At 37.1% G+C, this 27,536-nt stretch overlaps 2 protein-coding genes across 2 annotated transcripts in view; both read right to left on the bottom strand.

Moving 5' to 3' along the window:
- Window positions 1-20,235, bottom strand: part of LPCAT2 (lysophosphatidylcholine acyltransferase 2) — a 78,375-nt gene extending 58,140 nt beyond the window's left edge. Inside the window, exons 1-8 of the mRNA XM_044659721.1 lie at window positions 20,056-20,235; window positions 12,390-12,529; window positions 10,285-10,502; window positions 8,882-8,994; window positions 5,013-5,073; window positions 2,261-2,319; window positions 1,343-1,377; window positions 392-398 (exon numbers count right to left, since the gene is read on the bottom strand). Of these exons, the coding sequence (XP_044515656.1) occupies window positions 392-398; window positions 1,343-1,377; window positions 2,261-2,319; window positions 5,013-5,073; window positions 8,882-8,994; window positions 10,285-10,502; window positions 12,390-12,529; window positions 20,056-20,235 (813 nt within the window). The remainder of the gene's footprint in view (window positions 1-391; window positions 399-1,342; window positions 1,378-2,260; window positions 2,320-5,012; window positions 5,074-8,881; window positions 8,995-10,284; window positions 10,503-12,389; window positions 12,530-20,055) is intronic.
- Window positions 20,236-23,788: 3,553 nt separating this feature from the next.
- The window catches only part of MMP2 (matrix metallopeptidase 2), a 32,745-nt gene continuing 28,997 nt past the window's right edge, over window positions 23,789-27,536 (bottom strand). Inside the window, exons 12-13 of the mRNA XM_044661411.1 lie at window positions 25,841-25,950; window positions 23,789-24,754 (exon numbers count right to left, since the gene is read on the bottom strand). Of these exons, the coding sequence (XP_044517346.1) occupies window positions 24,651-24,754; window positions 25,841-25,950 (214 nt within the window). The 3' untranslated portion in view covers window positions 23,789-24,650. The remainder of the gene's footprint in view (window positions 24,755-25,840; window positions 25,951-27,536) is intronic.

A 27,536-nucleotide genomic window follows, 5' to 3' on the forward strand; every position in this document is an offset into this window, starting at 1 on the left:
AGAAGAAGAGAGGAGAGGAGAGGAGAGGAGAGGAGAGGAGAGGAGAGGAGAGGAGAGGAGAGGATGGAAGAGAAGAGAAAAGAAAAGAAAAGGTGCAAGACCAAACTTCTGAGCTCCTCTGTAATAAGATCAGTCCATAAAGGGACACTGTATTTCCAGACTGAGTGAGTCAGGGAGACCCAGTCTCAAAACAAAATTTATACATGTATATATACACACAATACACCTAAACACATATGTGTGTACATTCACATATATGTATGTATCAATATACATTTGTATATGTAGTCTGTGTATATATGATATAAATGATTCAATTATGGAGTACAATGTAGTATAATCAATGCTTATTTAAAACAAAATGATGTTAATTTTTTAAAATTAAACATACTTTTTTGCTGTAAAATTATTCACAGAGAAAAAATTATTCAGAGTAAGAGTAGTCAGATATATTTTTAAGGCAGAAATCAAAATAAGGAAGCTAGGAAATAAGAAGTTTACCACTTCCATATCTAATTATATGAGAAGATAATTAATGGATAGAAAGTTTCATTTGAAGGTAGGAAGATATGGGTTCAAGTTCTACTTCTGACATATACTGACTAAGTGACTCTGGGTAAATCTTTAACTTCTCAAAAATCAAATTAAACACCAGAATTCTTTGTGAGAAAAAGAATCTTTAAAGAAAATATCAAATTACTATTTCTTAATCAAATTAATAAGAGTAAAAGTGATTTCTGTTTTTCTTCTATACTTCTTAAAGAACTGCTTGTATTTAACATTAAAAAAAATTAATCCAGAAACAGAAAAGAAACTTGACATCTTCAGCTCTTCCATACAAATTTAGATTCATTTCGCCAAGTACTGGTAATGTTGTTATTTTTCTGTCCTGATAAATTTGAAGGAAGTTGCCACCAACTAGTGTGCTTCTACTAATAGAGTAAATTCAAAACTGAAATATTATCTGATCACACTAAATCTGATAAAAACTCAAGCAGTGCAAAAGTCTGAAACTGAAATTTTTTTCATGTAAAACTAAACAAGTTACAATGTAAATTAATAGGCTCTTTCTTCAGAAATAACAAAAGATCTACAAAGATCATCATGATACTATGTACAATCTGTATTCCGCATATCAGAGTAGAAGAATTTATTTGATGTACAATGCTATTTTCTGCAAATACTTGCCTTTCATTTATCAGTTATGAGATTCCAAGCCTCTAACATAAAAACTTTATAAGAGATGACAAGAACAGCTTTGTGAACTAAAAGACCTGTTTTCCCTCCATTAACAATTGATAATCATTATCTAAACATATTAGTAGTAAAGTATTCCACTTACAATGTATATCCCTGCCAAGTCCAGGTCACCGTATCCTAAAACAATAAAAATAACTAGAATGTAATGTGTTTGGGGTAGGGGTTTAAATTACTTGTAACTAGATTCCTTATTGTATTGTTTAAGAATATTCAAATTTATAAATACATTTAAAAAGCAAAAGATTTTATTAGGTCATCATCTTTCTAAATGAAAAGAAATTGGAAATAAATTACACTAAAATCTGCCTAGACATTTGCGTTCATAGATGTTGGGCTCTTACTTAAAAGGAGCAAAAAAGTGATTTTAGAAATGTCTACATTTCATGCTGAAATTAGAAATTAAGTTAGAATCAAATCTCACAAAAGACAGTATTGAAAGAAAATACTGAGGAAGATTTCATAGAAGGGTAGGAAAACAAAAGAAATTCAAACCTATGATTAGATGCACATCTTACTAATTTAGTAGAGTTTAATTCTGCCCTCCCTTTCCAGGTATCTTGAGCGGAAAGAAAAATTAACCTCTGAATTGGAAATGGTTTGTTCAGTTAAGTGAAAGCTACCAGAGACCTTCTGACCTCAGTAGTGAAGATTAGGTACATTTTGCCTCTTTAACAGAACAGAACATCTGTGATTAGAAAACAAACAAACGAAACTCATCTTCAGGGTCAATAATATTCTGCAATATACTCTCCAACACTCATGTCTAAATTCAAATGTGAGTTTATCACTCAAAGGCAATATGTTTTCTAAAAATTATTGAGCAGATGTGAATACACACATACACACACACACACACATTTATATATATATATACATATATATATATATACTGGTACTATCTGCAATAAATAATCATTCATATGTTAGAGAGAATCACAGAAATCTACTCTGAGTGTTTAAAGTGACTGAAATTTTGCCATTAGTAATTTACAATGCTTACCAACTTATTTGGATATCTCAGAAGTATTGGCTGGACTGGAACTCCTGGAATGAAGGCTCCTATAATCACAAAGAAATTTTGCAATTTGTTTTTTCTGTCAGTGTTGTTGCTTAGTCATTTTCAGTTGTGTACAACTCTTTGTGACCTCTTTTGAGGCTTTCGTTTTCTTTTTTTTTTTAAACCCTTACCTTCCATCTTAGAATCAATCCTGTGTATTGGTTCCAATGTAGAAGAGCAGTAAGGGCTAAGTAATGGGGGTGAAGTGACTTGCCCAGGGTCACACAGTTGGGAAGTGTCTGAGGCCACATTTGAACCCAGGACCTCTCATCTCTACCTTAGCTCTCAATCCACTGAGCCACGAAGCTGCCTCCTATTTTAGGGTTTTCTTGACAAAAGTACTAAAGTGGCTTGCCATTTCCTTCTCCAGATGAGGAAACTGAGACCAAGAGGGTTAAGAGACTTGCCCGAGGTCATAAAGCTCCTATTCGTCTGAGGCTACATTTAAATTCAAGTCTTTTTGACTCAAGCCTAATGCTTTTCCCACTGTACCACCTCGCTTCCCCTTTATATCTCTGAAAACTATTTTTTTATCATTTATTAATATTCATTTTTAACATGGTTACATGATTCATGCTCCTCCTTTCCCCCTTCACCCCCACCCCCCGCGCTCCCCCCACCCATGGCCGATGCACATTTCCACTAGTTTTGTCATGTGTCCTTGATCAAGACCTATTTCCAAATTGTTGGTAGTTGCATTGGTGTGGTAGTTTCGAGTCCACACCCTCAGTCATGTCCACCCCGACCCATGTATTCAAGCAGTTGTTTTTCTTATATGTTTCCTCTCCTGCAGTCCTTCCTCTGAATGTGGGTAGCATCTTTACCATAAATCCCTCAGAATTGTCCTGGGTCATTGTATTGCTGCTGGTACAGAGGTCCATTACATTCAATTTTACCACAGTATATCAGTCTCTGTGTACAGAGTTCTTCTGGCTCTGCTCCTTTCGCTCTGCATCTGTTCCCGGAGGTCTCTCCAGTTCGCCTGGAACTCCTCCAGTTTATTATTCCTTTTAGCACAATAGTATTCCATCACCCGCATATACCACAGTTTGTTCAGCCATTCCCCAATTGAAGGACATACCCTCCTTTTCCAATTTGTTGCCACCACAAAAAGCGCAGCTATGAATATTTTCGTACAAGTCTGTTTATCTATGATCTCTTTGGGGGTACAAACCCAGCAATGGTATGGCTGGATCAAAGGGCAGGCATTCTTTTATAGCCCTTTGAGCATGATTCCAAATTGCCAGCCAGAATGGCTGGATCAGTTCACAGCTCTACCAGCAATGCATTAATGTCCCAATTTTGCCACATCTGAAAACTATTTTTAAAAAAAGGATACAATATTTAAACAGTAGGAAAATAATGTAAAGTAGCAAAGACCAGACTCAGAGGCAGTTGGCCCTAGTGCAAAGCTTGCCTCTGATGCATTCTACATGTGTGATCATCACAGACAAATGATTTAACCTTATTTTCCCATCTATCTCTCTAAGACTCAGTAAGCAATAGGTCAGTGGCTCATCCATATTATTAGAAAATTATTTATGAATAGAATTAAGAATCAACAACATAAAAAGGAGAGATATCATTACTTTGTAGTCTTAAATGGCTCCATTATACTGGGTGTGACCCTGGGCAAGTCACTTAGCCTCCATTTGTCATAATCCATTGGGAAAGGAAATAATAAACCATTCTAGTATCTTTGCCAAGAAAACCCAGACAGTATTGGCATGCTATAGTTCATAGGGTCACAAAGAATCTGACATGACTGAAGGACTGAACGACATAGTATTATAAAAACAAATAAATATTCAGACAGATGTTGGTAAAACTATGGGAAATGTTAATTAGGTTTTTTTTGTTTGTTTTGTTTTTTCATGTTGCTCCATGTTTAGGAATTTATGCAGATGGCAAAAGTTCTGGGTAAACAATCACTTAACACCAGCTTGATCATTGGTAGACCCATATCTTGGCTCTATCCCATAGGAGAGATGAACAGTATCTCCATATCAGTAGGCTTGGGTTCTTAGACATAAAAAATAATGCAAAAGGCTCACTTCTGTACTTTTACAAAGCCAAAAAAATTTTCTGGATATAAATATTCAGAGAAACACCCAAAATCTATTTTACAAGGTTTTTTTAAATTTAAACGTTTTTTTTCACTCAACAAAACCCTTTCTCTTCTCCATTCTCTTCTATTCCCACTGAGAAAGGAAGAAAAAAACCTTTCTAAAAACAGGTATAGTCAAGGAAAATAAATTCCATCCCATTGGCCACATCCCTCAAAATGTTTCCATTTCTGTGCTAAGCCATCACATTTCTGTCCTGAGGTAGGGAGCCTTGCTTCACCATGTCTCATTTGGAATCATGATTGGTTACTGCTTTGAGCAGAATTGCAAAGGCTATTAAAGATGTAAGTCTATATAATTTCATGCTTATCATCAATTCATTTGAAATGCTGGCAGAGTATAGTTTAATTCAACTTTTCTTTAAAAGATTTGGGTTTGAATTCTGACTCAATCAGTTACTCTGTTATTTACTATCTACCTATATAAACTTTTGAGTTATAGAGCTTCAGTTTCCTCATCCATGAAAATGGGGCTAAATGATCATTAAGGACCATTCTTGCTTGGAAACTTATGCTCCTACAATTAATTTTATACCCATTTGTCAAAATAAATTATTAAAATTCACTCACCTGGCTTAAAAGTGATCAGACAGGTACGATTAGTGCAGGTGCCTTCTGGGAAGACTAACAACTTGAAAGAGCAAGAAAAATATTTATTATTTCAGTCTCAATAACATTGACATTTTAATTTTGTCAGTTCTATTTTTAAATGCTTTTAAAAAGCAAAATATAATGTATGATGTCAGATAGAAGTCATTCATCTTGAGTTTCCAGTTTAAGATGGCAGCAGAGGAAAAAGCAGCTGCTTAACCTCTCCTAACCCACATATACAGGATTCCTCAAGAGGACATAAAAACAAATCCAGATGAATGAAGGGACCCCACAATAGGGTGCAGTGTTGACAATATGTGGGATCAGGGCATTTCATTGCTATAAAGGGATGAAATAGCTCTCACTAAAAAGTGAGCTGAGCAACCCCCTTCCCCCAACACCACCTACAGTGCCAAAGCCAGCACACAAGAGTTAGATCAAGTTTGGGGCATTCATTAAGTTCTTGTCAGCTCAACAGGGCCTTCTCCTGTGAGCAGCAAGACTTAAGACCCCACAAGGCTAAAGAACCAGACTTTGAACACAGACATTGAGCTCAGGCACAGACATAAGAGCAGACTCAGGCGCAGACTCAGGCGCAGACTCGGATCTTGATACAAGGTATGGACCTGGGGTGGGGACCTAGTGCAGAGGGTACATGACTGTGGAAGCAGCTCCCTGAGGCTGTTAAAGGAGCTTCAGGCAGAGGAAAAAGCAAGGGGACCACCAGGAGGCTTAACCCTGAGAACAACTAGACCTGAGACCTCAGGAGCCTAAAGAGTGCAGACAGACTCTGAGCATGAGGATAAAGCTGAGAAGGCTCCTGGCTAACAATGGCAAGCCAGTCACAAGAACCCCCAAAAGAGAAAGATCAAGAAGAAATCTTTAACACTCAACAACTTTTACAAAGAAAAAATCCAGACAAGAGAGCAAACAGCAGAGGAGAACAAGCAAGTAATCATATCCAAACATTCCCCCAAAAAAATGAAAATTGGTCACAAGCTCTTGAAGAGTTCAAATCTGAGATCATGAGAAATATGGAAGAGATTTGGCGAGAGAAGTGGGAAATGGATAAAAAGGAAATTAACAGGTTAAAAGACAGAAACTCCCAATTGGAGAAAGATGCCCCCAAATCAAAAGAATTGATAAGCAAATTGGAGACCAAAATCAAAGAGCTGGAAAACAGGATAGACCAAATTGAAAAGGAAAATAAAAAGGTTATAGCAGAAAACCAGTCTCTAAAGACCAGAATTGGGCAAGTAGAAGCCAATGATCTCTCAAGACAGCAAGAACAAATAAAGCAAAATCAAAAGACTGACAAAATAGAAGGAAACATGAAATATCTCAATGAGAAATCTCTAGAAGAGACAATTTGAGAATCATTGGTCTTCCAGAAAAAGCAGAAATTAATAGGAATTTGGACTCCATACTAAAAGAAATTATTCAGCAAAACTACCCTGAAGTTCTGCAACAAGAGTACAATATAGACATTGAAAAGATCCATAGATCAACCTCTACACTAGACCCTGAAAAAGACAACCCCCAGGAATATAATACCAAATTTAAGAGCTTCAAAGTAAAAGAAAAAAATTTTACAAGAAGCCAGAAAGAGACAATTCAGATATCAAGGATCACCAATCAGGATCACACAGGACCTGGCAGCCTCCACACTGAAAGAACACAAAGCTTGGAATATGATATTCAGAAAGGCAAGAGAAATGGGTCTACAACCAAGGATCAACTACCCATCAAAACTAACTACATACTTCCAGGGGAAAGTATGGGCATTCAACAAGATAGAAGATTTCCAAGTATTTGCACAGAAAATACCAGGACTAAATGGAAAGTTTGATATCCAACCACAAATACCAAGAGAAACATGAAAAGGTGAATAACAAATAGAGGGGAAAGAAAGAAAATTCTTATATTTAAATTTGCCTCTTTAAAGGCATCAATAAGATCAAATTATTTGTATTCCTATATGGAGAAATGTTAGATGTAATCTTCAAAAACTATATTCACTATTATAATAATTAGAAGAATTATTCACAGGGAGAGGTTGGAGCACTAAATGGTCTAAGATGAGACAGAAGTGGGGGGAAGAGGAGGCTGAATAGTAGATGGCACCAAGAGAAACTTGAATGAATATGAAAAATAGGATATCCTATAACACACAAAGAGGGCATGGGAAGGGGATGAATACTATTATAAGAAGGAGAGGAAGAGAACATTAAAAAGTAATAGTTAAACCTTACTCTCAGTGGAATTAACCCTGAGAGGGAAGAGTAGCTATAACCATTGGGGTATAGAATTCTATCTAATCCTACTGAGAAAGTCACAAGGGATTAACCAAGGGGAGCAGGGGAGTGGGGAGGTCGAAAAAGGAAAGGGAGGAGAAAGGGGAGGGAATTCATTAGGCTTTAAAAAATAAAAAAAGAGGGGAATAATAAGGGAGGGGTTGGAAAGGGAAGTAAATCAAGGGAGGGGACAAGTGAGACTGGTCTAAAACAAACCAGAGGTTTAAAAAGGAAATAGCATAAGAGGAAAGGGTAGAACTAGGAGAGGATGCCACAATGTTGGGTAATACAGAACTGAAAATCATAACTATGAATGTGAATGGGATGAACTCGCCCATAAAATGGAAGCAAATAGCAGAGTGGATTAGACACCAAAATCCTACCATATGTTGTCTACAAGAAACACATATGAGGCAGGTGGACATACAAAGGTTTAAGGTCAAGGGCTGGAGCAAAATCTTTTGGGCTTCGAATGAGAAAAAGAAGGCAGGAGTGGCAATCATAATTCCTGAAAAAGCCAAAGTAAAAGTAGATATGATTAAAAGAGACAGGGAAGGGAATTACATCCTGATAAAAGGCAGTATAGACAATGAGGAAATAACAGTACTCAATATGTATGCACCAAATGGTATAGCTACCATATTCCTAAATGAGAAACTGGCAGAGCTCAAGAAGGAAATAGATAGTAAAACCATTCTAGAGCAAGACAACATATGAAATATTATTTTATATAATAAACAAAATTTATGTAAATATATATAAGTGTAATGTTATAAACTATTACAAAACTAACATTGTATCATGTTTTTAGGTTTGCAAAGCACTTCAAATATATTATCTCATTTGATTCTCAGAACAATCTCGGTGAGGTAGGTGCTACTATTACATCCATTTTACAGATGAGGAAACTGAGACAAAAAGACATTGTATGACTTGCCCAAGACCATAAAGTTAGTAAGCCAGTCTTACTGATTTAAAGTCCAGCATTCTTCCTACTATACCATGCTAGGTGCCCCAAACTCCAGAGCACTGCACCAAACAGATTAAAATGTAATTGGAAAATATTTTTTACATGATACAACAGAAATAATGTTAATTCATGTTTTTCTCAGTCAATATGCAACCTGAAGGAATCCATTTCTATTTGAGTTTAACACCACTGACTAGATTGATGACTACTTATTATAAAAAGAACATTGAAATCATTTCTCACTTTCATCAATACAGCCACCAATTATGACTTTAGAAAGAATGATAATAAAGGAGGCAGCAGTCTAGAGGTGTCTATAAGACATGGATTTTCAAATATAACTGCTATGTTCTTTTGTTTGATTAAACTTTTTTATAAAGGAAGAAACAATATCTTTTTTTTTTTTGCTTTTTGATGGAGGAAGAATCAGTAGAAAGAGATTGTATTGTTTTAAAAATATCAAAAAGATTTTAAGAATCTAGTCAGCACATTAAGTATTATTAAATACAAACTAATTCATAAATGAATAATTCTACAAACTCATAAAAGGTAAGTTCTAAAGAGATGTAGGTATATATTTTTACCTGTGGCCATTCCCCTCTTGAAGTGGCTCTCTTTCTTATTTCATTTATTGTTGTCTTCCGAGAATCAGGATCTACACGGGACACGAGCACTGGCTGAATAGCTCGTAATACTCCTTTTAAAACAAGTAAAAAAAAATGTGCTTCGTTAAAAGGTAGTAAACTGAGTGACAAATAATTCAGGCTAACGTAAACATCAAAATACATTTTTTTTTAAATTAGCGTATTAAAAGGAAGTGTTTTCTCTTTTTTTTTGGGGGGGGGAGGTGGTGAAGGAACTTTCCAATTCAAGGTTTCTTAGAATTTAAGCACCATTTCCAAGAATAACATGTATATTTAGGCATTAAATTCTCATTAACTGGCTTGAGGGAAAGAAGCCTAAAAAATATAAAAAGTAGGAAACACATTTTTATAACCACAAAATGAATTTTTCTTACTTCTTATTAAATGTAAATTAAATACTGAGGGATAGCATGAAAATTTGATACATAAAAATGTGGATTTACACGAAAGACTTCATTTAGATATTATTCAGTAATATCTCCATCAGACAAATAATAAAACATCTAATATAGCATGCGAATTTATTTTTTAGATAAGGAGCCTCCTCTACCTATTTGGTTCAATAACTTCTCAGTAATTTATGGATATAGTGACTTACTCTTAGTCACAAAGCCAAGATACATCAGAGTAGAGACTTGAACTTAGATCTACCTGACACCCAGGTCAGCTCTATATCTATCATATTACAAAGTAAAAATTTTCCCTATTATTCATACAACAAAGTAGGAAGCACCAACAACACTCCTGCAGATCAATCGAAGCAATAATATGTGAGATGAAAACAAAGAGCAGTTACTCAGAGACAGGTGCCTTAGGGACAGATCACAATTCCTTGTGGAAAAAACACTTCACTGACTTCATTATTACATTTTATGGCAGGAAACATTTATCGGTTTATGTCATTAGTTTAAAAAAATTATATTGGCCCTTCATGGAGATTTTTTAAAGCAATAATGAAGAAAGCATAAGTGTCAAGTAAAGATTTCATACACCACCTAGAACACTGATCTCCAACTCATTCTCTTCAAATCCTGAAGATAAATTCATTCAAGACTGTGTTAATTATGTCAATGTCATAGGTCTTGCAATTTGGGTTTGTTTTGAAATTATTTAGCTCTATCTCATAAATTCTCATTACAAAAAGATACAATAATATGCTGGATAGGATTTAAAAAGAAGTGCTGTAAAACAGATAAAACGGGTAAATATCATTTTCAAAAATGTAATGTTCCAAAGAAGGTCCCTTTTAATTAAAAAGTTAATCAATAAATCATTAAATCCTTTTAAATTTTTAAATGTGAGCACAAAAGCACAAGTAACTTACGTTATCTACAAATACTTACTGCCAATCAGTGGAACATAAGCATTCTCAGTTCTAGATACAATAGAGGGTAATCCAGCAGCAACGCATGCAATTCCATCAAAAAAGGTTGAGTGAGGAGCTACAATAAAAATAGGTGCTTCCTTTGGATTTGCTCTACTTCCTTTCACTTTAACCATGAATCCCATTAAAAAGAACATAGCTCGACCTAGGAACTTCAGAGCTGGGTGGGTAAATGTCCTTTTAAAATATAAATGTAAAGAGAATAGAGTTAGTTGTATTAGTTGATGACAATAATAAAAAATTTAAAAATGACTTTCATTCTTAAGTGTGGTAAGAAATTCAAAGCATCACAACCTATCAAAAATAGGTATCAGGACTAGATCTGAAATTTCACTGGGAATTTGAAGAGCCTCCTTTTAATGGTGTTAATCAACATCTCCTTTGCAAATATTTTATATAAAATAGCCTAGAAAGATGCCTTAGAGAATTCCAAAAATTCCAGTCATAATAGCTACAGAACTGACCTCAGTGACCTTGGGTAAAGTCATTTAATCTCTCAGTGTCCTACACAAATAAAACTAGCAAAAATATACAAAGTGTAACTATAAGTAACAAGAAAGGGTTTCTTACAGGACCCTTCTAAACTGCCTATGAAAGCCATTTTTGAATAGGAGCTTTTAAAATTACTTCAGTAGAGAAATAAGTATGTTACTTCCCAAAAATATCTACTTTAAGAACAATGCTCAATTGTTTTTCTAAATCCAAGTATTAATATGCTTGTTCATTTTTTTAAACCTTAACTTCTGTGTATTGGCTCCTTGATGGAAGAGTGGTATGAGTGGGCAATGGGGGTCAAGTGACTTGCCCAGGGTCACACAGCTGGGAAGTGTCTAAGGCTGGCTTTGAACCTAAGACCTCCCATCTCTAGGCCTGACTCTCAATCCACTGAGCTACCCAGCTGCCCCTGCATGTTCATTTTTTTGAAAAAATCAATCATATTAACAACTTTAGAGACAAATTCCACTTCTGATAGATAAACTAACAAACAAAAAATACTTAATATCCATCTTATTAATCAGATATGGCTTTAAAAGATTTGTGGGAACATCCAAAAATCAAATCCACCTTCCTAAGATAAAATTTTGCCACAAAGACTTAAATGATTAAGGATATTCAAAAGTGACACCATTACTTTGAAAGGTACACAATTATATGAGTGGAGTAGTTCTGATATATTTAATTTTTAAAAATCAGAATGATTACTTTTTGTCATAACTACATAATTTCTTGGAATTTATTAGCTAGATGGGACATCTACCAAAAAGGATGATCCTGAAAAAAATGTAAGCAGTGATTTTCTATTCATCCCCAGATGTACTCATGCCATTCTGGAAACATAGATAGCTCCCGCTATCAATAAAGCCATGGCAAAAACTCATATAGAAAGAAAAATAAAAAAGAATGTGGCTTTAGGAGAGAAACTAAGGAAAATCAGAAAACTAAGGAAAGTTACAAGAAATTTAGAATTCTTGATAATCAAAATACATTGCAAATACTAATTGAATATCTGTCAGAGCCATTATCATGTTGTGGCAACAATTTAGAGAGTAGAACTTTAATCATATTTGGATGTCTACAACAAAACATAGAAGATTGTATTCAATAACACACACTCTTACACACACACACACACACACACACACACACACACACACACACACACATATATATATATATATATATATATATATATATATATATATATATATACTGTCTAATATGTGTCAGACATTGTGCCAAGTGCTTTAGAAATATTAACTCATTTGATCTTCAGAATCACCCTGAGAGGTAGATGCTATTATTATTCCCATTTGAAAATTGAAGAAACTGAGGCAGACAGAAGTTAATTGACTTGCCCAGGGTCACACAGATAGGAACTATCTGGGGCAGGTTCTGAACTCAGGCCTTGATGATTCCAGACTCAGCACTCTCTCCACCATACCATTTAACTGCCCATATAGCAAATGAATGGTATTTAGCTAAAACCAGCATATTGACTAAATTAGTAGGGCAGATTTTTCTCAATTCTCAAGCATTTATTGTTTAGTCATATGTATTGCTTACCTCCTCCAACCTATGACTGGATGTGTCAATTTTTCTGGTAAGCCTACTGTTGCAACTGCAGCAAATGGCCAAGCCATTATCAAAATCAATGCAACACATAAGGCACGGATTGGAAGCAAAATACATCCCAAAAGGAGAATCTGAAAGTTAAAATTGATAATAATGGATAAAAGGAAAAGATTTCTGACAGCAAAGCTAATTAATTTGTGCTAATACAGAAATATGTAATGGCTATTGCCTCAAAGAGAACTGCTATAATTTGAAATTATTCCTATAAATTCATTTGTATAATTAACTTCCAAAGAGAAAACTCACTCTGCTTATGAAGATCAGGATCTGGTCTGCAAGTTTCAGTCACTGGATCACCTAGGGCACTGAGAGCTTAAATGACTAGCTCAGGATCACAAGGCCAATATGTATCAAAGATAGGTCTTTCTTAGACCCAAAACATTTTTAGACTATTTTTTTAAAAAAAGATTTTTATTAATGTCTTTTATTTTTGCATGATTTACATTTCTTCCTGTATTCCCTTTCCTCCCTCTTAGAGAACTACCTCTTAAGTTTAATAATATCTTGGGGGGGGGAGAAAACAGTAAAGAGGGGGAAATCAGCAAAATTGGTAAATACATTTTTTAAAATGGCATCAAAGGCAAAGTTACATATTTATAGACTCCTGGCTCTAAGGAGTGTGGGAAGATATTTTATCATATGTCTTCTCTGGGAGCCAACCTTTTTTCTTGGTAATTTTCTACGATTCATTTTTTTGGTTTTGTTTTGAGGTCTAAATTTAATGTTTCCATTTTCATTGTTGTGGTCACTGAACACATTGTTGTTGGGGGTTTTTTTTGAGGGAGTTGGCTCTGCTTACCTCACTTTGAATCAGTTCAGGTCTTTTTTAAAAAAATGTTTTCCATGCTTTTCTGCATTCATATAGTTGTTGTTTCTATTAGTATTAATATTAACAATACTATTCTATTGTATTCCACAGTTTGTTTAGCCCATTTTCCAAATGATGGGAATCTTGTTTGTTTCCAGTTCTTTGATGTCATAAAATGTGCTGGTGTAAATATTTTACTGAATATATAGCCTTCCTCTTTGTCACTGAAGTCTGGGGAATATGCCTAATATTGCAAACTCTAGTTCAAAGGGTATGAATATTTTAGGCATTTTATTTGTATAATTCCAAGTTACTTTCAGAATTGTTGTACTAAATCACAGCTCTGACAAGTGTATTAATGTATCTGTCTAGCCGCAGCCCCTACAACAAGTGATTATTTTCATTTTTTGCCATTTTTTCAGACACAGGATGAAACCTCAGAATTGTTTTTATTTGTGTTCTCATTAAAAATTTGGAACATTCTTTCATATGGTTAATTTTCAATTCTTATAAGATTTATTATATTATTATATTATATAAGATTCAATTCTTAAAAAAAGTTCATATCACTTTGCCACTTACCTATTGAGGAATGGCTTTTTGGGCTTTATGTTTTTTAGTTTTCTGTATGTCTTATATATCAAAGCCTTATCTGAGGAATTTGACATATTTTTTAATTCAGCTTCTTTCCTTCTTATCCTTTTTTGTTCATTCATTTCAGTTGTTTCCCATTTGGTAACCCCAGTGGTGGTTTTCTTGTCAAAGATATTAAAGTGGTCTACCATTTCCTTCAATAGTTCATTTTACAGAAAAGGATACTGAGGCAAAGAGGGTTAAGTGATTTGTCCAAGGTCATATAGTTAGTAAGTGTCTGATGCAAGATTTGAATAGTCTTCCAGACTCCAGAGGTACTCTATCCACTAAGCTACCTACCTATCCCTTTTTATCCTAGATACATTAATTTTGTTTCTACAAAAGCTTTTGAATTTCATGTCATGAAAATTGTCTGTTTTATCTTCTGTAATTGCTTCTATCCCTTATTTAGTTAAATAGTCATGCTATACTCAGAACTATGAAAGGTATGCAACATTTCTATTCTAATTTTCTTATGGAACAGTCTTTAATTTTCAGTTCTCATTTCAATTTCAGATTTTTATAGATATATATCTATAATTTACATATATATAATATTTTATATATATTGGCTGAGATCAGCTTTTTGTAAATTACATCACTCTGCCATTCTATATAATTACTATATAAGATACTATAACACAAACACAGACATATAACATCGTATCCTTGTAAAGTTCTTTCTTATAAGCTTTCAGGCTTTATACAGTTTTTGTGTTGTCTTTACCAAAGCATACTCAAACTATATTTATACTTAACTGTGTGTACTATTTCAATGACCCTATTACATACTACATAGAAACTTCCACCTATCCCCATGTCTCTTTGAGCCCAAAGGTGAAATTAGCAAAAGTCTCAGTTATGTTAGTTATCTACTTCATTATTAAATTCTTATCTTTTTGCACCACTTGATGAGTGGCTCAGAATTAACCTAAAATTGCTATAGCACTATTTCCAATGAATAAAATCAAATACAAATCTATCAAAGACCTTTAACCAAAGGGATCTGATTAAGAAAGCAGCAAAACATAATTTCAATTAAAGCAGTTAAGTATTATGAATCATGGATAGTTAGAATGATATTCCAGACCAATCATGAAGCTCAATTCCACATTTTACAGAAATAATCAGTTCAAAGGGTCCTTCATAGAAGACCAGGAAATGACAGACACTGGGTGATGACTTGAACATATAGCTTATATATATATTTACTTATTTATTTATTTATTTGTTTGTTTGTTTGTTTGTTTATTTATTTATTTATAATATGAGCTGGAAGTATAAAAGCAATCCAGAAAAATAATAGCAAATGGAACAATCCAATCTGGAGATCAATAAAACCCTGAAAAATCTCAAACAAGAGCAAATATCCCCTAAATTTCCCTTTAGGAATATAGGAACAACCAAAGAACCGAGTTGAACCACATTTCTTCCTAACATTTCCATTGCCCTCCAATTTCATTTTTTATCATTTATAGAAAAAAACAACTGGAACACTTTTGGTGATATGATGAAGGAATTTATTTAGGCAAGAAAAAGAGGTAGAGCTTATTTCTATATTGGACATAGGTGACAAAAGTTCTTAAATCTATACTAATAATGCCTCACATTTACATAGCACATTGGGGTTAATGAAACATTTTCCCCACAACATTCCTGTGAAATAGGTATTATAGATATTATCATTTTCATTTTATCTGTGAGAAAACTGATGCTAGGAGAAGGGAAGGTTAGTGCATTGGACAGTTCACAGAACAAAGCAACCTATGAAATAAATTTGTTAATGATAAAACTTTATTTATCTAAATTTACCTATCCACTAAAGTATTTAAGTAGATCTGTGATGTCAGAAATTTGAATACTCTATCTAAAGGTGCATCACAACTCATCAATGATATGAAAATTTGTCCGATATTTGTCTGCTGTTCCTGTCAACTGTACCTTCAGTGTGTTAGAGACCCTCTTGCATCTTGGGCAAGGTAGTTTCTGGGCCTTAGTTCCCCATTTGTAAAATGAGGGGACTGAATTACATAGTTTCTAAGTTACCTTCCAATACTGAATCTAAATAATCCAGTTCTAAATAATACTATCTTCCATCGGTCCAAAATGTTTTAGTGTGAAGACAATTTATATAATGAGGCTGTTTTAGTCTCTGGGCTATTTGGCATTTCAATCTTTCTGATTCTGATCAATCAGAAAGTATTTTTAAAGCAACTCCTCTATGCTGGGCATCATGCTAAGTGCCAAAGATATAAAGAAAGTCAGCTATCCAGGAGCTCACAGTCTAATTAGGGAAACTATGAAAACAACTAAAAATACAAACAAACTACATACCATACAGGATATACTAGAGATAATCAATAAAGGTAAAGCACTTCTTGTAGAAAGTGGGATTTTAGCTGGTTCTTGAAGGAGGCCTGGAAAGCTAGGGGGCAAAGATGAAGAAGGATACTATTCTAGGCATAGGGAACAAGACTGGAGATGGGGAATGTCTTTTTGGAGGAATAGCAAGGAGATGAGGGTGATTGCATCACTGAGTATTTGGAGAAGTAAAATGTAAGAATGGAAAAGTAGGAGGAAGCTAGGTGATAAAGAGCTCTGAATACCAAACAGAGGTTTTTATATTTTATCTTGGGAGAGAATAAGGAGACACTAGAGTTTACTGAAGTGGGGGGGGCAGGGGAAGTGTGATGTGGTCTGATCTGAGCTTTAGGAAGATTAATCTGATAGGTAAATAGAAGATCAATTGGAGTGGGGAGAAACTTGAAAATGGAAGACTAATCATAGTCCAACTATTAGGGAATAAGAGCCTGATTAAAAATACTACAAGACAATTAGTAGTATTATCAGGCTCAAAGATTCATGGAGTGAATTAAGCACATATAGTCTAATACTTAATGGGATTGCAATTTCTTCCTTGGGGCTATAACATCCAATGATCCAGACTCATCTATGCCTGCCCATCCTTGTGATTCTTGTCCATATCACCCAGTAAGTTTAACTCAAGGCAGCTACCCAACATGCTGAAGGCCTCCTTCATGTCTGTTTCATAATTTTTCATGTGACTAGATCATTTTAAGACATATATTTCTTTAATAATATTATTCATACTGTTTCTTTTGGCTACCACAAGTCACTTTATTGCCCTTTAGATGACCTTCATTCAGACTGGTATAGTCAAATTTGAATTGACTCTGGAATAAGAAGGCCCGAGCTCAAATCCACACCTCTGGTAATTACTATCTGTGTGATGTTAGACAAATCACTTACATTCCTTGAGTCTCAATTTACTCATTGGTGAAATGAGGGAGTTGGATGACATGGACTGTAATTGAGATCCTTCTAACTTGAGAATGGGCCATAAATTCCCCAGGTTTCATAGGTGAAATTTTGCTTTCTCTTGCTGAAGCCCAAGCCACCAGGTCACTTCTGCTACTTCACTTTAGTTTCCTTTCCCTGTGCCTTTGATGGTTCTCTCTCTCCTCGTTCCCCTCCTCTCTTTTTCTCCTATCACTTACCTGTTCTCTCTCTCTCTCTCTCTGTCTCTCTGTCTCTGTCTCTGTCTCTCTCTCTCTCTCTCTCTCTCTCTCTCTCCCTTTTTCTTGAAGACTCTAGTGTTGTCCATAATTTGCAGCCTTATGTAATCACAGGAAGAAAATAAATATTGCAAAGAAGGAGCTTTATTGAAGAGATGACTTAAAAAGCAAATAAAAAAAAACTTTGCAGTTTCCCAAAAGCAAGGAAATCAGTTTCCTATTTCATTCTATACCTAACTCAATGTTAATTTTCAGTGTCTGCTCAAAATATGTTTATTGATGGATGAGCTCTACAAGCTACTTCTATAACTATGTATCATAACTTAAAAAAATAGAATATCTTGTCTATTATTTTCCTCTCCATATGGTTAGGCTAAGCTGTTTTGAGTGATTACAAATCTCAGTCAAGAAGGTTCTGTGGTGTCCTAGAGCTTCATGCAACCAGCCCAGTTCCATCCATAAACTATTATCTGGAAGGTCTCCTCATATATAAGGAATTCCACTTTCACTTTGACTCAGTGTAGCATCTCTACCATGATAGTAATGGACACCATTAGAGAATATAGTGTATTTATTAAGCATTTACTGGCAGCTCCCCATTAAATTGTGAGTTCCTTGAAAGCAATACCTTGTCTGTATCCCTATCACTTAGCACAGTGCCTTACACATAGCAGGCACTTTATAAATGTTTATTAACTGACAATGCTAAGGGCTGAGAAGATACAAACATGCATAACTGTTCTTATTCACAGGGAGCTTACATGCTGACGAAGGAAGAACATGATAACACATACATGTCTCTCTCTTATGCTAGAAAGGGTACTAATGATCCAGATGATCATTAAACAAGGTTATCTCTGTTTTTAATTTTTTCAAATAAACTTGTACTAATGTTGGCAAATATATATATATATACACAACATCCTGTTGCAGGAAAGCTTTTAAGGTATTTCAACAAATTAAAGGCTTTTTTAGAGTCAACAAAATATCTGTAATGGAAATTTTTATTTTTCAATCAATTGTACAATAGTAAAAATGCAGTTTGCTGTGGAATATTGCTTTTTCTTCCATTCTAATACTCTTTTCAAAGATGTTCTCAATATATGTGTAGATTATTTTTATAAAATTATATATATATGAAAGTAGGGGTGTACATATTTATTTATTATATTTTCTAGATTGCCTTTTTTTAAGTAGTTGTGAACTCAAGATTTTGTTCCATATCTGTGGGATCTTCTCCCACCCGATTCCTCAAAGCCCTACAAACTGTACTTTTGTCTCATATATAGGCACATACACACAAAGTAAATGACAAACATCAAAAATATTAACAACAAATAAAAGTTATTTCATTAATATGCATCAAGTACTAATATTGCAATACTGAAACAATGACCTCTGAATTTTTAAAAATTCCAAAAGTAAAAAGTTTTTTGTCCATTTACCAGCTAAAAATTTAGAGAGAAAAAAACTTTCAAAGCCGTACTTTAAAAAATTACCACATTATCTTTTTCTTCTTCCTTTATACACTCATCTGCAATCGTTTCCAAAACATCTAAATTATATGAAATGACCACCTAGCTGAACACAGGAAGTTTTCTACCAAAACAGTCATTCATTTGCAGAGTCTAGATGTGATGTTCCATGTGCACTGATATATAATAATTAAATTATTATGCATGACTTAGAGCAAAGTATTATTTAAAGGAAGCAAAAAAAAAATGCTGTCACTTGTAGATGCAGAACTAACATTGCAAACACAGATTACCATAGCCTATCTTTGCCTTGGATCTACACATTTACCAAAGAGGAAGTCTAGGGTGTGTAGCTGAAAAGCTGCAGTTTACCAAAAAAAAAAAAAAATGAAGAAAAAGAAACTTCATCAAACACATAATTATGCATTTATGGCATGGTAAAGACAAGAAACACTTTTATTTTCTGAGTAGAGGATGTCTAATTAGGCACCATTCATTTTTAAATACAGCCCAATAAGTGGTGCATTATGTCTTGACAACCTAGTCTTTCTAAATTCAGACCCTAGTTCACTTACTCCATCCACTTTCCTTTTCAGTCAGTCAATCAATATTGAATTATTAATTAATTAATTAGTATTAGATGCCTAATGTGTGCCAAATACTATACCAAGCACTGGGGAAACAAATATAAATTTTCAAAGATTTATGTTCACGTATATTGAAGACTCTCCCCTTGTCACTAACTCATAACTCTAAATCCTACTGTAAAACTTCACCATGTGACACCTTTACCAGTTTGCCAGTGAAATAAATACCCCCTAAACAGGGGTTTATCGACCATCTCCCAAGTGATAACTCACCATCTCTTTCCCAGTAAAAGCCCCATATGCTCCTTCCCTGTCATAAACCCACCTTCTCAAACTGTCACAGATTGGTCATTCTTCACCCACCCTCTCCACATGCACTTGTTCACAGATTTGCACCCTTATCCCATCATAGACTTCCCTGGTCCTAAGCACCTGCCTTCCCATAGGACTCAATCCCTCCTCTGCGCTCCCTAGCTCTCTTTCCTCCTCTCTTTCTCACCCCCACCCCCGCCATTCTTCTTCCCTCCTCCTTCTCCCTCTTCAGCCCCTCCCTCTCACCAGGACTCGGCTGCTGGCGCTAATCCGTGTATCCTGCACAAACGGATTGGGCACTGGCGGCGGGAAGAAGGATGCTTGGCGGGGAACCATGGGCGGCCGCAAGCCAGGTCCCCCAGAGTCCCTGACCCCCGCCCCAGGCAAGGTCGCCGCCACTGCAGCGGCCTCCGCGCATCCGCTCATGCTGAGCTGGAGTGGCCTCTTCCACTCTCCTAGGTGTACAGAGCAGGAGCCCCAAACACAGCTCCTGGCCACCACTGCGCAGGCGGACAGGTCCACTCCCTACCTATCCTGGTCCCGCCCCTCCCCTCCCTGTCCTACCCCACCTTCTCCCAAGAATGCAGGAGGGAACCCTCCTACAGAGACTGGCCAGCTTCCTCCGGTTGGCCCCGCCTCTATGTGTCCCCGCCTCCTAGGCAAATGCATGCACCTTTTGCTTCTGAGGAAGGAAAATTATGAAGGATGAGGAGAATTACACATTTCCTCCCAAAACAGCCTTCCTCGAAGAGAACGTTCCTTAGAAAACATCTGCCATTAGACAGGTAATGCACCTCCCATTATCCCTAGTTTGCGAAAGATGAGACGGGCTCAGAGAGACTGTGATTTCTCTATGGTCATACAGCCCCTGAGTCAGATTCGGGATTCAAACACACTTTGCTCTTGACTCCAGGCCCAGTAGTGATGGGATCAGAGGTTTTAGAGTTGGAAAGTCCCATTTACTGCATTCTCCTTTGGTCAAAACAGGGGAAGTGTCTTCCTGAGTCGCACATCTAGTAACAACCAAAATTTGAACTTCCAGATCAGATCACCAAATTTCACATTCAGAGCTCTTCCACCGTGATACTTAAGGATCCAATGATTTCATTTCCATCACCACAGACTGGTCTCTCTTCAAGCTTCAGTAGATACGCCAGATGAGTTGCTGTGGCCAAAATTCTTCATCTGATGTCATGAAAACATGCCTCTCCCAACTTAGTGAAACAAGACTTAGATAGCAAACCACAGGTTGCTTCATGCTTGCAGATTTTTCCATGTAATAGAATCTGTCAAGGTCTGAGCATCTCTGAGACCCCTTTAAAATAACAGAGGATCTTAGTGGAGAGTTGATTGTTTAAATTACCATCTAATCCTATTTGTAATTCGTTAAGGTTTACAGAGCAATTTCCTCACATAGACCCAAATATTTTTATTCCAACTTTATGAATAAGGAGAAACTCAGATCCAGAGTGGTCTAAGTTCACATGATGAGAAATTGTCAAAGTTGGGACTGAAACTCAAGACTTTCCAAATCCAAGGCAGGACTTTTTCTGTACACCACATGACTTCCCTATTACCTCAGCCATCCTCCTTCCAACCATAAAGGGGCTTTGCAAGGATCCCTGACTGTGCAAACCTTATTATTTCATCCATCCCTGAGTAACTGGTGATTTGAACAGAGGGCTGTGGAATAGAGTAAAAAGGAGTTGAGAGTCATGCAACAGGAAACTGTATGCTAGAAGTGACTGAGGAGGAAGGATACTACAAAGATCAGAATATGCAGTTCCTCTTTTGGTTCTCTTTGCCTAGCTAATAATAGTTGCTTCACTTCTAACTCCCCACTTTATTTTGTCCCCAAGTACCCTTTTCCCATGCAACTTGAAGTTTCCCGTGGCCTCTGACTCAAGATAACTTCAAAAGAAAGGAGGCAATGCCTTGAAGACTGCTGCAATAATTCTCCTTCCCAATGCCTATAGTTCTGAGGGAAGAGAGTTCTTGAGTGATCGAGTGATTAAGCACATTTTATCACCTTTGGGGTTATTTTAACTTTATGTCCAATATCTTTTCCAGTGAGGCACAAGATTATCCAATTAGGAATGCCTTTCTACTAGAAGTCAAGAAGTAACTGGTTGATCAAGTCCATGTGGGACCCTCCAGGTCTGACCCCCCTCAACTCATGTCTAGACTATAGCAAAAGCCTTCTGGTTGGCCTCCCTGCCTCAAGTTTTTTATCATTCCAGTCCATCCTCCACTCACCTATCAGGGATCTTCATAAAGTGAAGGCCTGATCATGTTACACACCCCACCTCCATACTTAGAAGCTGGCCCACAAATGTTTATCACTTCATTGATAATGAATAAATGCTTGCTGATTCATTGACTTGAGGCTGAGCTCTGCAGAACCCAATGTAGAGGGTCTTGGCCAAATTCTCTGTAACTACATCTCTCCACAGGTTAACTGCACTGTTAATATTTTTCCAAAGAGCATTGTCAGGAATAGTATCCTGAGGCAGAAATGAAAGAAGCTGATTTGTGTAGTGGATAAAGAACTGCATTTGGAGTCAGGGGACAAGAATTTCATTCCTGGATTTACTACTTGCTATATTTTTGTCCTGAAAAAGTCACTTCTTGGTATCTCTGAGTCTAAGTTTTCTATCTCTCCCTACACTAAGGGGGTTGAACTCGATGTCCTCTAAAGTTCTTTCCATCTCTAAATCCCTTGATCCTAATATGTCTACTGGGCTGGGAATTTTTCCATACCTGCTTTGTATATTCATTCCTGTCCCTAATTCCACCCAGTTCTGGCTACATTCAGCTGGCCTCTATGGCTTCCTCTTTCCCAACTTCTGGAACTTGTTGCGGGGAGGATGTTATAGGTTTGGGGGTGAGAGGGTGAAGAAAAAGAAGGCATTAATGTAAGGCATCTTGAGAACACTATACTTAACTGCCAGCTAACTGATATACACCAAGGCAGGCAAGCCAGCCTTTCTGAAGTAGCAGAGCACTCTGAGAGAGAAATAGAAGGCAGCATGTCACAGGCAGATCAAACCACCAACAACTTGACCACCATCACCCCTCATTCCCTGACAGAGACAGCCAGGACCTTGAACCCCAAAACTTTTGATATAGTGATATTTCCAGCCTGATACTCTCAGCTGTCATCCTGGGATCCCTATGGAAATGAAACTTGGGAATTGCTTCTACAGGTGCTATAGACACATTTTTGAAGACCCAAAAAAGAAATTCTTGTCACCAAAATCCTTGGTACTTCTCAAATGATTCATCATCAAAAACTGATATAATTTTATCAGTTGAAGTGACACAAAAGAAGAAACATTACCTTTGGCTTTGTTGTTTCACTCTAAGAACCATGGAGCTTTTTGTCTGACTTGCAACTGAAACCATCCATATGTATTGTTGCCCTCATTAGAATGTGAGCTCCTCAGAGTAAAGACTGTCTTGTTTTTCTGTCTGTATCCCCAGCTCTTAATGCAGTGCATTGTATATAGTATTTAATAAATGCTATATTCATTATTTATAACTCTCATTCCACCCTAGTCTTTTCCCTGTACTAGATGGTATACTCCAAATAGGAATTATAGGAATGGCAGAATTAGAAGACACCTTGGAGATGACCCGTTCTCATCCCTACATTTTAGAGGGGGAAACAGGTCTGGCGATATGAAGTAAATTGACTGAAGATACAGAGCCAATTAGTTGCAGAGCAGGACTAGACTCCAGCTGTCCTTGTTTCTAGCCTGATGTTCTTTTTCCTGTCTCATAAAGGTTTTACATAGGCTTTATAAAGATTTTATAGTTTGTAAATTATATGTGAAGCATTTAAAATCTTGCCTGCAGGGTCATTTTCCCCCATCAGTGAGGGGAGAGTTTGAAATCTTGCTCTTGTCAAGTTCCTTCTCTTTCCTGCTGTTGCAGATACCTATCTCTCCCATGAGCTGTTGGAATGCTCCTCAAACAATCCGGGCACAATGGATTTCTTTATTGGTACTTGTTGACATTTCCCACAGAGAAGGAAGGAGTAGGAAGGAGAAGAACTGTGGCTTTTTTTTTCTCCCCTCACCAGCTATGAAGGGCTTATAGCAGCAGGGAGAACAGTATTAAACATGAACTAGTTAAACATTATTATGTGGCCCCGGCATATCATGCAGTGACTTCAGAAAACCTGAGTCCCTCTGTCCAGAAATGAATTTTAAACAAAAAACAAACAAACAAAAAAGACCAAAGTGCATTGAAGCAAATAGCTAGTGAATCTAATATTAGGGCAGCCGGTCATGTTAAAGCAGATCACCACAGCTGCCATTAGAACATGACTCCCTCCCAGGGCAACATGGTGTGGTGTCAGGGCCACCAGTGCCCAATCCAGATAGTGTCTGCTGGACTTTGAGGATAAAGAGATATCATGAGGGAACAGAGAAAGGTCTTAAGGGGTACAGCACCAGGGAAGCCCCGGTTAGGGCTACCCAGAAGATAGCCAAGTATCTCCATGGAGGCAGGGGGTAAACACCAAAGAGACCCTCCGTGGCTCACTCAACCCCTTATTGGGGGCCTGGAGGTAGGATGGGAGGAAAGGAAAAAGGAGGAGGTGGGGGTATATATAATAAACATCTATATCCCTGGGTTAGGGAATTGGGGTAGGAGGGGAGGCCACTGTACAAAATCTTAAATTACCAAAATGTGAGAGAACTGACCAGAAGGTCCATAATGCTTGGGGCAACCAGTACCAGCCTGGGCTAGTAACGAGTATTCAGATCTAGCTAGTGACAGAAAAGGGAGGGAGGGATAAGAGACGTAAATATTGGATTATAGAGAGTTTGTAAAATTCAGCAGTTCAGCCAGTCCGATTTGATGTTTCCAACTTTCACAATTTTCAGACTCTTGTTCTCCAGTTTAAGGTAATACCAGTCCTTGAAGAAATAGCTGTGTCCTGGTAGGAAAAGGAAACAGGGATAGGTATTGATCTTCCCTTTATCTGAAATTCCATTTGGCATAAAGTTTGACTCTTGAGGAAAGCAGTGTGGCACAGTACAGAAATGAATTTCAATCTCACTTCTTTTGCTTATTACCAATACGACTTTGGCCAAGTCACTTAACTACACTGGATCTACATTCTTCATCCATAAAAAGAGAATGATGGACTCTATGATCTCTCTAAGGTCCCTTCCAGCTCCAGAGCTAAAGTCTTCATGATTTCTACAATCTATAAAGGAATTTGATACTGCATTTTGCTGACCTATAATTATTTCTCCCATATTGGTCTGGTCTCTATAACTAGATTAAAAACTCCTATAGGGCAAAGGCTAGATACTTTATTTCTATGTCTCCCACAATGCTTTGCACAGTGCTAGACAAAGCAGGCTTTTGGTAGATCCTTGTTGATATTAAATGAGATCTTCTGATAATCCCCAAATGGCTTTAGCTTGCCAGCCACACCTTGGAGGATCCCTCAAAGCCACCGCAGGAATAGGGATTGGTGCCCAGGGTTCAATATTGGCTAATTATCACCAGGGGGCCAGGGACAACTCAAACAGTTCAGGGGCTACTTGTTCTCTGCAGAGAATCATGAATACATCAGTAACATCTCAATTAAACCTTGAAATGAGTCATTCCTTGAATGTAATGTTGTCCTTTGGTACAGCATTGCCAATATAAATTCAAACAGGACAGGTCTATAAATTGTGATGGGTCTCAGAACCTGGGAGGGAAAGGTATGCATGGGCCACCCCAATTCTAGGGCCACTCTTTCTTTAAGGCTGGCAGCTGCAAGGGTGCCAGTGAAGCCTTTCTTGGTTTTCCTGACAGAAGCCAGGCTGAGCTGAGCAGAGGTCAGCTGCTCTGGAATCTCTCCCAGCATGGGGCTGAAGGGGCTGGTTTGTTTTCTCTAGGTAGGCTCATGCCTCCCCCACACAATGAGTGAGTGTGTGCTTGGGGAACCACAGGGAGCTTGGGACTGAGACAGGGATTGGGGGAGGAGATTAGTCCTAGAAAGGCAGAAAAAGCCTGGACAACTCACCACTTCCCTGCAGTTCTACCACAGCATCCAGATTGTCAGGGATGCCATTCCAGGAGTCAGCGATGAGCTTGGGGAAGCCTGGGTCCATTTTCTTCTTAACTTCATTATACCTAAGGAGCAACAGGATTGGGCAGATATGAGGAAGTAGAAAACACAGTTAACACAGGGCCAATAGGACCTCTATGGTGTCTACCTGCACCATCGACCCCATTGGAGGGTGGTAAACTCCTCTATAGACCTTGCAATATAGATCAAGTTCCTTAAATGTCATAGCACAGTGCAGTGGAAAGGATATGAGACTTGAAGAGAAAAGACCTATGTTCTAGTGTCAGCCCTTCCATTAAATGTATGTATGGCCTTGGGCTAGTCATATTATCAAATGTAATAAGGGAATGTTAGGATGTATTAGGGGAATATTGCAAGGAGGTAATAAGGGGCTTAGGTTATAGGTAATAGCTGGTTGGAATAGGGAATAAGGGAAGGCAAGGGACCAAAGGCTGGAGGTAATCAAGGGAATAGGCTAGGTAGTAGAGAATTTAAGGCAGAGGTAGGGTTGGAATTGAGGATAGGCACTGTGGATAGGGTTTGTGAATCCCTAAGGCAGAAAGGTGGATGAGGAAGGTACAATGATGAAGGTTGGTAGTTGAGGTGGTAGAAGTAAGGGAATGTCTGAGTTTAGGGAATATAAACACTGAGGTATAAAGAGTTGCAAGGGAGAGGATGAGTTAATCTAATGAGTTAAGGCAGGCAACAGCAGCAGGGAACCATAGACTGGATACTCAGGTTAGAGACAAACACTGAAGGGAAACAGACTGAGCCCTTCAAGTAAAAGGGACACTTTTACAAAGCAAGGTTAGAGCCAGCCAAGGATGGTTTGAAACTGACTAGCTACTTCTAGTCAGTTTCACAGGTTCCCTAAGAAAGGGACTAGAGGAAGTATTGAAGTTACACTTCCTCCAAAATGGATACCTCCAGCTTCCCTCAAACTCCAGAGAGTATGTTATTCCTCTCTCTCCTCCTCCCTGTCTTATTAATCAACTAATGAAGTAGCCAAAGTATTTTGATTAAAGGCAAATGGGGTTTATTGATTGCTAGGATTGAATGGAAAGGACAGAGGATATTAGGTAAGCCTAACAGCCGCCTAGAGAAAGCTTCAGGTGGGGGAAGGAGACAGGAAAGTGAGACTGAGTAGCGACCAGCCTACTCAGCTCCCAGAGGGTTTGTAGCAAAAAGGGGTAGGAAAGTTGGATACAATAATTCAATAGATAAGTTTGTAACAAGGGTAAACCCTATTTGACTAAACTATCAAGATTTGAAACTAACACTCAGATCTACTCTCCTTTCAAAACTTCTCAGACATTCAGGTAGTGAAAATGAAGGTGGGAATAAGGTAGGCTAGGGAGATTCAAAGGAATTAGCTAAACTAACAATTTTTAAAGGAAAAGCTCCAAAATATAGACCAGGTTTCAATCCAAAGAAGGAGCTCAGATTGACCCTGATACTCTCCACAAGTTTCCCAGGGCCAACTCACTTTCCCAAGATTCTAAACCCCTTATTAACTGACAGAAGAACTCTGCAGAAAAACCTGCAAAGCTGCTATGCACCCTCTCTCCACCACACAAAGAATAAAAAAATCTCAACATAGGAAGGTACCTTTTCTTTTAAAGATTTTTTTACCATTTTTAACATATAGCAT

Source organism: Gracilinanus agilis, chromosome 2 (genome assembly GCF_016433145.1).
Source record: "Gracilinanus agilis isolate LMUSP501 chromosome 2, AgileGrace, whole genome shotgun sequence".
Lineage (NCBI taxonomy): Eukaryota > Metazoa > Chordata > Mammalia > Didelphimorphia > Didelphidae > Gracilinanus > Gracilinanus agilis.